The following is a 10854-nucleotide window of genomic DNA, read 5'->3' on the forward strand; positions in this document are numbered from 1 at the left end:
GGCGCGGCCCCCGGCTGCCCGGAGAGCCGCTGAAGCCGGCGTTCCGTGTTGTGTTGCCCTGGTTGGTTTCCTCCGCCCTCGACCCGGAGGCTGGAGACGAGCCCTGAAGCGGAGGGGCCGTCGCGGGCGGATGGTGCCGGGCGGCTCCCGACGGCTGCCGGCGCGGACAGCACGAGGTGAAGCCGTCTCAGGCACCGTTGTTCCTTCTGTATCCTCACAGGTGTAGGCAGTGTTGGGCTTTTCAACACCCTGCCTGACCTCCGTCTCGGATGGAGGCATCGCTCGGAGGAAGTGGGGACGGTGAGGTGTCCCTGGGACGGTAGCCAAAGCAAAGCGATAGGTTTCTGGGCTGGCCCGGCCACCCCCCGGCGGGGCAGTCTCCTCTGCAGCTTTGTTGTGTTTTCGATCCAGAAGAGTGTGGGCTGCTGCTGGCAGCTACAGGATGAAGTCGCCTCCCTGCTGTATGTCTCTTTCTTCCCAAGCATCCCTGGAGGAGCCAGGGAGTAGCACATCCCTGGGCTCCCTGGACTCCAGTGTTTTCTCCAGTGAGGAAGAGCAGGGGCCCCTGCTCCAGAAGGTCGTTCCCTCCTTGGACTGCTTTACTATCAATGTAGGAGGCAGCCGCTTTGTGATGTCCCAGCAAACTTTGTCTTGCTACCCTGACACCCGTCTCGGCAAACTGGCTGTAGTGGTCTCTGCTGCCCGGGATGTGGCCTCTGGCCTCCTTGAGCTTTGTGATGATGCCAACCTCGTGGAGAATGAATATTTCTTTGACCGGAGCTCACAGGCATTTCACTACATCCTGAATTACTACCAGACAGGGAGGCTGCATGTGATGGAGCAGCTTTGTGCACTCTCCTTCCTGCAAGAGATCCAGTACTGGGGTTTGGATGAGCTCAGCATTGATTCCTGCTGCAGAGACCGGTGAGTTGTGGGAAGACGTGGCACGCAGGATTGTGGGCTGGGTGAGCTCAGCGTTGACTTGCGTGCAGGGACGCTCAGGTGAGAGATTCAGCAGTGGGGGTAGGTGAGGTAGCAGAGCATCGGGAAAAGCATGCTCAAAGCTGGATGAGTTCATCCCTGAATCCTACTCTAGAGGTGGATGGGTGTAGGAAATGGAAGTGGATGTGTTGGGTGAGGTCACTGTTGACCTTTGCTGAGGGACAGGTTGGCAGAGGAGTCAAGACAGTGAGACCCTGAGAGGAGCAGGATCTGGGCTGTCCTGAGAGGAGCAGGATCTGGGTTGTCCTGTACTGGCTTCAGACTGGCCCTGGAAGCTCAAAATGTTTGAAAGGGACAGTGCCAGAGATGAAAAAGGTTGTGAAAGGAGAGATGTCCCTTCAGTCATCCAGTTCGAGGTTATCATAGTTAGAGGGATTGGATGTGGAGTCAGGCATGGTGCCAGGAGGGTTTGGAGACTCCTCACCCCACACTTTTCATTCTGGAGGATTTCCAGATCAAAGCTGGAGAGACAGAGGGAGAGTGGTCACCGGCCGGGCTGAGTGTGGGTGGCATGACTCCAGGAGGAGCCGTGATGGGAAGCATCACACATGGATGTAGCAGCTTACAGGGAGGGGGCAGCAACAGCGGGAACATGGCTCACTGGAGACAAATTGTAACAGGCAGCTTAGGAGCGAGGTGGGTTTTGACTGAACCACCCCCAGGACATTTCTGTTAATTCTATTTGCAGTTAATTTTATTTTTTGCCACCATTTTTAGAGACTTCATTTCTATAGTACTAACAAACAAACCAGTAACACTAAAGAGTATAACTGCTATTTACCTAAAGCAAAATTATGAGAAAGAAACAACCCCACCCCAAAAAGATACTAGAGTTATCCTACCCTAGCATGGTCCAGTTCTGCAGCTGAGAGAGTAGGATCCTAGTTTTCATCCCTTTCTTCCTTCCCTGGTAGGTGTAATGGAAAGCTCCTACTTCTTTGGTGGTACAAGGAGCTACAGACCTTTTTGGCATATGCAGGAGTAATTGTATATCAATTGAAGGCAAAATTGCACAGCCCCTTTGTCTAAGGCTTGAGATTTGCAGCAGTCAAGAAATACAGATATGAAAGAAAAGGATGGTTTTTGTGTGTACTTTAGGAATGTTTTTGTTTCATGAAACTGTTCTGTACATATGCTCTTGCTCAAATAAAACATTCAACTATGCATTTGCAATCTGTAAGTTTTACTCAGCACAGATGCTTGTGCACTTTGTTGTGTGAGGACCCATTTAAAGAAAGTAAGATAACTTGTCATCTTAGTATGTATTGATCAGAACTTCATCCATGAACTGCATAGCTTTTATTATGCCTTCCCTTTTAGTATTACACACCAATGTAATAAAAATGCAATAAAATTAATAAAATTGAGAACAATTTAGAAACAGAAGGTCTGGTTGTGCCAGGATTGCTTACAAGAATGCATATTAGTCATGCAGCAGATCCTTCTGTAGTCAATATGATCCATATAAATAACATGCTATCAGAATAAAATTACTCTGCACATACAAACTGTCACTGATGTGAAATGGGGGAATAGAAATATCAGGTCAATGAAAACGTGCTGCAGGGTCTCAATTAATAAAATCATCAACTATATGCTTGATGTCAGGGTTTTCTGAGCTCACATAAGATATACTTTAATGTGCATTCTTATGCCTTATGTGGTAGAAGATAAGAAAAACACACGCATATTGGTATTAAAAATCTTTTTTTGGGGGGGGGGGTTCTGGCAGGTACTTCAGGAGGAAGGAGCTGAGCGAAGCCTTAGACATCAAGAAAGATGCAGAAGAACTGGATGCCCAAGATGAGGAAGAGGACTTTTCTGGTAGCCTCTGTCCCAGTGTCAGACAGAAACTTTGGGAAGTTTTGGAAAAGCCTGGCTCCTCTGCAGCAGCCAGGACTTTCGGCACTCTGTCCATGGCTTTTGTTGTTGTGTCCATTGCCAACATGGCTTTGATTTCGGTAGAGCTAAGCTGGCTGGCACCACCGCTACTGGATGCCCTAGAGTACCTGTGCATTGCATGGTTCACTGTGGAGTTTGTTCTGAGGTTCCTGTGTGCACGGGATCGGTGTCGCTTCCTGAGGAGTGTGGCAAACATCATAGACCTCCTTGCTATTTTACCTTTCTACATCACCCTGCTGGTGGAGAGCCTGTGTGGTGGGGAGAGCTCCCAAGAACTGGAGAACGTGGGGCGCATTGTCCAAGTGCTGAGGCTGCTCAGAGCCCTGCGGATGCTGAAGCTGGGAAGACATTCGACAGGTACTTTTGTCCATGGCAGTGGTACTTCTTGTTTTTGCAGTCTACAACAGTTGTTCCTGGGCACAGTCCCCCATTTTGTGTGCATTTCTGCCTAACCTTTTTACCCAATCTAATCTTAGCAGTAATGGATTGTGAAAACCTTACTTTTGGACATTGATAATTGAGTGGCAGGGGCCTTCTCCAATAAATTTTGGTTCTTCATAAAGGCAGTGTATATTGTTTGGACAGAATATTTACAAAAAGAGGCCCCAAAGTTGCATACTGTAAATCATCCACCAGTCATTCACAATGTCATAAATTTATAAACCTGTATTTGAGTTGATCTGACTAGGGATGAAGCAAGAGAAGAAGCAGAGATTATTGACGCACACTTTTTGTATTATCAAAGGCCCATTAATGACAGCTTATGATTACCTGTCACAATTGGTTTTGTTAAGAACGATATGCAAAGAAATATATCATAATTTTGTCTGTGTTATAGATCCTGAAAACAACAAGGATAGAGAATGTTTCAAGAAAACTGTTAAAACTGAATCATACTGGGCAGTGGGTTGAGGGGCTGTCTGGCCCTGTTGAACACACTGATACCTATGTGATATGTGGAGCACAGTGGGGGCTGCTTACCGAATGGACCTAAGTGCAGCTCAGAGCAGCAGTGTCAGGTTCAGTCAGCATTCACTCATCGGTGTGGGGCCCTTGGTGTCCAAGCACTAATGACAGGTCACCAGATGGATGAACAGCAAGCAGGGGTAGGGTGGAATGTGAAATGCATTTCTGAGAACATTTTTGTTCACTCTTTCTGAGTAGTGAAGGGAAGGCGTAAAAGGTAATGTTTTCCAGTGGGAATTTTTCAGAGGAAGCTGGAAATGATTGGAAGGTGTTGCGTTTCCCCTTGTGTTTACCCCATTTGTATTACTACTTCATGACATGTGCATGCCTGGATATACGAAAGACTAAAAGCCATACTCCCACCACACTGTCTCCATGCCATGATGTTGTCCAGTGCTTGGCAATTTCAAAGTTATTTAATTATGTTCCCACTTAAATCAGCGCTGACTATGGCACTGAATTTGACAGGAGAAATGGCTCCAAGCCACCACTTGGAGCTCTGAAAACTGAAATGCTAATAGTAAATCATGATCTCTGTTCTGCAGTATTAACCTGTTCTGAAGATGGTAATGGTTGTTCTTACATGGCACTCAACATACCCTTCCAGGATTTCCTGCCATGGAGCAAGAATGGGTTGATGCTTCTCTTTTTTGGAGAGCCATCTGCACCCTCTTTGTGAACTGGCCCTACTCTAGCAGGCATTACAGTGTGCTTGCAGCAACAGAATGTGTCTCTCTAATTTTGTTCCCACTGAGGGCGGTGAACCTGCCTGCCAATGGCAGGGAGTAACTTTAATGCTACTGAGCATAATCAAAGTGGTTTGGGAAGTATCTTAGTCTTACTTGCCTACCCTAGATTATGCCTGTACTGATGTATAACTGTCCCTTAGAAAGCAGTTGTAAGGAAGCTTCTAATGATTCAGTCAGTCAATGAGTTTGGTTTGCTTCATTATAATTTTTGCAGGGTTTGGTGGGGTTTTTTGCAAGAAAGGCTGCTACCCACTTTTAATGGTAGCTGTAATGTGAATGCATTCCTCTCTAATTGTATTTTTAAAATAAGAAAAAGATTTGAACTCATCAAGGCACTTTTGTGCTGAGTAACAAAATAGTGATCCAAAAGTATGTTAATTCTAGTTATAAAGTTTCCAGTTCATCACATTTTACTGTTACAGAATGAATCCCTGAAACTCAGTTCTAAGGCTCTTTGAAACATCTGGTTTCAAGTTGATACAGACACTTGTATAATAACTGTTAATGTCAGGTACATTAACTTTCAGGGATGGTCTAAACTTTTGTTTATTTATTCTTAAATAAATAAACAAAATAATTTATTCTTTTGTCTATTTATTCTTAAATTCATTAAAATATTACCACATTTTATATCACAATTTTGAGTACCATTAAGAGTTTAGTAATTCCATGTTATGTAGAAGTGAATTAATTATGTCAAAATCTAGTCTCCTAATCTGGAAGTGAGCTATCATCTTTCTGCTAGAACCGAAGTACCAGTTTCAAAATACAAGAAGCAACATACGTATCTACTTAAACCATCCAGAGCAGCATTACCATCGCTGTGCTTGCTTCTTTGGTAGTTCAGAGTTGCTGCCTGCTTAGGCCCAGAACACTAAATCAAATCTGTAGAATTTAAATGTAGAAAGTCACTGTTTCAGTCTTCTGTCAGAGGAGATGCTGCTACCAAGACAAAACATAGCCCTAATAAATCGAAATAGAAACATACACTCACAGATCTGAAGCCCTATTTCTGACCGCTAGAGGTATGTAGCAGAAGGGAGTTTTGTTAACATGCTTCTAAACACATCCTTAACCACCGCTGCTAATGTAAGATGAAAGCCGTAAGTACCGTAGCCAGAGACCATCCTCCTTGCACGTACCTAGACTGTCCTGAAAAATCTCAGTGTTTAGGGATGGCACTCAACAGTTCTGCTCTCTTGCCCTGGATCTGGCAGCTTAAAGCTACCTCCCAGTGAAGCTTCTTTCTGACTCCTGCACTCTCAGACCAGACAAAGCTTCATGCACTCCTCACCTGCTTTGTGTGGCAAGAGGAGTGCGAGATCAGAAGAGATGAGAAAATTTGTGGCTACAGGCAGCAACTCCTCTTTCACCAAGGAGGGGTGATCACAATCACAAGGAGAGCATCTCTGTAGCACTCTGCAGACCCATAGCAAAGCTGGGATCCCAACAGCAGCCTGGCTCTGCTGTCAGGGGCAGAAATGAGTTAGGAAAAAAAACACATCAATTCTTTTTTTCACTTTATTTTTAAAGAAATGACAGATTAACCCTTTTTGTGGGGAAGGGACAGAAAAAAAATGGAAAGAAATGGAAGAATCATTTCAACCCTTGAAAGCTGAACCCAGCTAATAGGAGGGATGTGATGCCTAGAAACGCTGGACCTAGACTGGAGTGAGTGTGTAATTACTTATGCAAAGTGCTGTACTTCATCAAGGAGCAACTGAGAAATCAGTAGTACTTTTACCCAGAAAATGTATAGCTAGAAGGTGAGACGACTCTTCTGAGATACCAAAATTATGGATTTGAGTGGCTGCAAGAATAGGTGAGAACTGAACCTGCATTTTTCACATTCTCTGATGCTCCTCAGCTGTTGGCTTCCTTCTGGGGCCACATTTTGTGTGAGGCCTTGCTGGCCCTCCTCTGGGAAGCACTTACAGATGGAGTCCTTGAGGACAAGTAGGATGTGAGCATCTTACTTCTGATGGCAGTAGGCGTATGTTTGAGAGAAGGCTGTAGTGTATGTCAGGATGAGATGCCTCTGGATACGTGAAAAAGCAAAACTTCAGCACTTTTAGTGCCAAAAATTTAGGATGATTTAAACGCTGTGTGTAAACCGAAGCTCACGAGCATCACCTTGTATTGCCAAGTCCCTTTGGGCAATAGAGAGATGGAATTTGACCTGCATGGCAGAAATGCCTCCCCTTCCTCCTGCTGGCCCTGGGGCTGGGGCTGCTCGCCTGCCCCACACCAGCTCTGTTACAGCACCTTAGCACATTCCAGCATGAGTAACCAAGCTCTTACAGCTCCTGGCAAGGACTTCTCGTGGGAAGTCATAAGACTTGCTGAGGTGTCTGTGCTGGAACAGCCCTAGCTTGGCTGTGTGGTAGGGCTCAGAGACATTTTAAAAAGTTACAATATAATATAGCAGAATATATTATTCTTTGAATACACCAACTGATTTCCACTTAGGCATGAACTGTGGAGTCCAGTAAGTTGTCTGATTCATAGATTCATCTAAAAATGTCTTCTGAGTTCATCTGAAGACATAAGAGATGGAGAACCATCATTTCACTGAGAATTCATTCTAGTGATTATGTACCCTCACTAAATTAATTTCAGTATTTTTTTTTTTACTTCAAGGTCCAGGCACTGTTGTAGTTTCTGGGTTTTGAGGTTTTTTGCTTTGACTTTAACAAATTAAAGGGTTCTTTGGTTATTATTTTCCTTTATGATAACCAAGATAAATCTTCAATACCTGTTTTTCTTTTTGATAACTGAGACAGCTTGAGCTATGTTTTTCCAGACACTAAATCATTTCTGTTACACTCTTCTGCACCTTCTTCAGTTTTTCAGTACCTTTGTTTTAGATGAGGATAATAGAACTAAGAATAGTAAAAAAAATTCAGACTCCTTAACAGTCAGAATAATTAACCATAGGAACAATATTTTACTGAAGGTGTCATCAATGTGTTACAAAGAGTTAGCAGTCACGGCCCTGTTCCTCCTTATTTTGACCGGGTTTATGCAAGAGTTGCACTATTTTTTAACTATAGTACTCTCAGGATCCATCGTAAGGGGCAGACCCTGGCTTTTACAGTACTCATTTATCCTTTGAAAAGAAGTGCTACAGACGTAATTTTAAATGGAATACCTTCTTCCTAGGTCACCTGAAAGGACTTATTCTTCTACCTTGTTTAGTAGGAAGTTTTACAGGGCAATTGATGATAGTAACGTCCTTGGAAGATGAGAGTTTGAGCTGGATCCTTGCAATTGTCTCACACAGCTTTTACACTGCTATCTTAGTACATTTTCAAAATGTGGAGGCAGTCATATTAACAGAGAAAAGATTACACTGAAATATCGTATTCCCCTTGTGTTGCAGATTTAAACTATATCATTGTAATAAACATTCTAACCAACAGATCATAGTTATAGTAATATAAAATCTGGATATGGGCAAGTCTTAACTGGAGTTTGTAGAAGAAAACATTGAAAAAGGAAACACTCCCTACAAACTCTAGTGTGTACTTCCACTGTTTGCTGTACATAAACAAAAACTTTAAAACCCATTAGACCTAAAGGGGAAAAGATAGAGCCAAAAGCAAGAAGAAATTTTAACATCTTGTAGTTTGAGATTGAGGAAAGAAAAGCAAATTGAATTGCTTGTTAACCTAATGAGCATATGAAGTCTGCAAGCAGAGGCAGAGTTCCAATAAGCTCTTTTGCAAACACTGCTTTAGATAGAAGTGTACCCCATGAATTCATAAGCATTGTGGTTTTCTCATTTATTAAAGAAAACATAGTACATTTTTAAAGAACAGTATTAAAAACCAGTCCAAAATCACTTGTGATTCAAAAGATAATTTCAGTCTCCCATGTGTCTCAGCTGAGTTAGTGCCCTGTTATCTTCCTTCTTTGTTTATGCGTGCAACATTTATCCATTGCACTATTACTGGATTTACTTTCCTGCTTGCTTTGTTGGGCAGTCTAGCACTGAGGCAGCAGCTCTACATGAACGTGGGGGGTTATGGAGAGCAGTCAGCTGCACAGGAACTCCCTGTGCAGCTCACAGGCAATAGGATTGATGCAGTACACTGGTGAATGAACAGGAAAATACCATGTTTGCATTGGGAGGCTTTGCTGTCTCCAGTTTTGGCACAAATGCAGCTGCTGCTGGAATACTGTATTTGTTTTGATGTCTACAGATAAAGATATTGATACGTTTTTTGGGGGAAAGAGGGGTTAAAGAGAGACTATGACAACTATAAAAGGATTGAAAACAGTCCTTAGCAAATAAAAAGTTACTGAGTGAATGAATTGGGCACTAAGCACCCACCTGCGAACACAAATTTGGTAACTAAGGGTTGCTTGGTCCAAGAGAAAAATACGACAATGACTGGAAGATAGGAGGTTGGCACATTCAGACTGAAAGTAGGGAGCAGATGTTTTTACTGTGTTTTTTAATGGTTATTTATATAACTTATTAAAAATTGTACTAGATTTTCTGTTATAGCCAGGTACTAAATCAAGATTGGTTAGTTCTTCTAAATCATATGTGTACATAGTTCAAACGATAAGTAATGACGCAAATTTCTATGCTCTGCATTAAGAAAACAGAGATGACGTCAGTGGTTCAGTCTAACGTTTTAATCTATTTCTTTAAATCACGTTTTCCCAGTAGTGTTGAGACCAGCACCCCTTTTCCTTAAGTCATGTTCACTAGCAGCCAAAGAAAAACATAAGGCAGTCAGCTTTCAAATAAGAACTGTTTTGCAAAGTTATGACGGCAGCTACGTGAATCAGCCTACTGATGGCGTTTCTTGTCTTTCAGGCTTGCGGTCTCTTGGGATGACTATCGCACAGTGTTACGAGGAGGTTGGCCTTCTGCTGCTTTTCCTTTCTGTAGGAATCTCTATATTTTCCACTGTGGAGTACTTTGTTGAGCAGAGCGTGCCGGGCACAACTTTCACAAGCGTACCTGGTGCTTGGTGGTGGGCAACAACTTCCATGACAACTGTTGGTTATGGTGACATTAGACCAGACACTACTATTGGTAAGGTAGTGGCCTTTATGTGTATATTATCAGGAATACTGGTTTTGGCTTTGCCAATAGCTATAATAAATGACCGTTTTTCTGCCTGTTACTTTACACTGAAGATAAAAGAAGCTGCTCTTCGGCAGCGTGAAGCTTTAAAGAAACTCACAAAGAACTCATCCAGCGACTCTAATATCAATGTTAATTTGCGAGACATATATGCACGCAGTGTCATGGACATGTTACGGTTAAAAAGCAGAGAGAGAGCAAGTACAAGGAGCAGTGGAGCAGATGATTTTTGGTTTTGACTTTTAAGTTATTTAGCTTTGTATAACAAATAGACTACTTCAAAAATATAGTATTAAGCATCTCTTTTTTTATTATTCACCACATAGTGTATTTGCTTTCCCAGCTGGAGTTTTACTTACTTGGACAGACTGAGATAACCACTGTATACAAAAGGCAGAATTCACAATACGGAGTCTCTCAAAGGGCTCTGAAACCTGCTTCCAGAACTGGATCATGGTGGGTGAAAGGGGAAATAACAGGTCCATCCAAGTAAAACAGTGATGCAAACCCTTGTCTGTGAATCTTATGTCCTTGCTAACATATAGTAATAAAATCTTAGCCAAAATTGCAATGGTGTTTTGAATTTTAAAGAACTGTAAGATTTGTATTTGCATTGGAAGAACAAAAGTTAAAGGCATTAAGAAAATCTGAAAAGGAAAGTCTAAGGGAGTGAAATGTTGAATAAATTTATGATGACATTCCTATAATGAGCTTCATCTTGACCCCCTTTCTTATCCCCATTTTCTACTCCATTTGCATGAAAAAGATGTTACTAGACCCTGGGGAAGAGAATTTCCTTATTTGAAGAGAAGCAAAGGGCTACCAGATACATGGTGGGTATCAGGAGATACGTGAAAGTATTAAGCAGATGCAAGATCTGCAGCAAAGTATGAAATAGTCATGAAAAAGGTGCCATAATGTAGAGCATCCTCTGCAGTTGCTATAGAAGTTGCAGGAGCTAATACAGCCTTTGCAGCATAGAAGTCATTTACAAACTTAGTTTGAACTATGCCTTCTCTGTGTGTTTTGATTCCCATAACTTATTTGTGTAGCTAAGCAGTTTTTGTGCTCAAGTAAAGTCACCAGTGGATATCAGAAGAAACAGAAATGGTAAAAGATAACAAGCTACTA

At 42.5% G+C, this 10854-nt stretch overlaps 1 protein-coding gene across 1 annotated transcript; it reads left to right on the forward strand.

Annotated features, from left to right (window-relative positions):
• The first annotated feature begins 442 nt into the window (after window positions 1-442).
• KCNV1 (potassium voltage-gated channel modifier subfamily V member 1) lies at window positions 443-9962 on the forward strand. The gene is made up of 3 exons (XM_009816514.2): window positions 443-924; window positions 2735-3261; window positions 9451-9962. Exons 1-3 carry the CDS (start codon window positions 443-445, stop codon window positions 9960-9962), a joined length of 1521 nt encoding a protein of 506 aa, XP_009814816.2.
• Window positions 9963-10854: the final 892 nt, after the last annotated feature.

This window comes from Gavia stellata, chromosome 3, assembly GCF_030936135.1.
Source record: "Gavia stellata isolate bGavSte3 chromosome 3, bGavSte3.hap2, whole genome shotgun sequence".
NCBI lineage: Eukaryota > Metazoa > Chordata > Aves > Gaviiformes > Gaviidae > Gavia > Gavia stellata.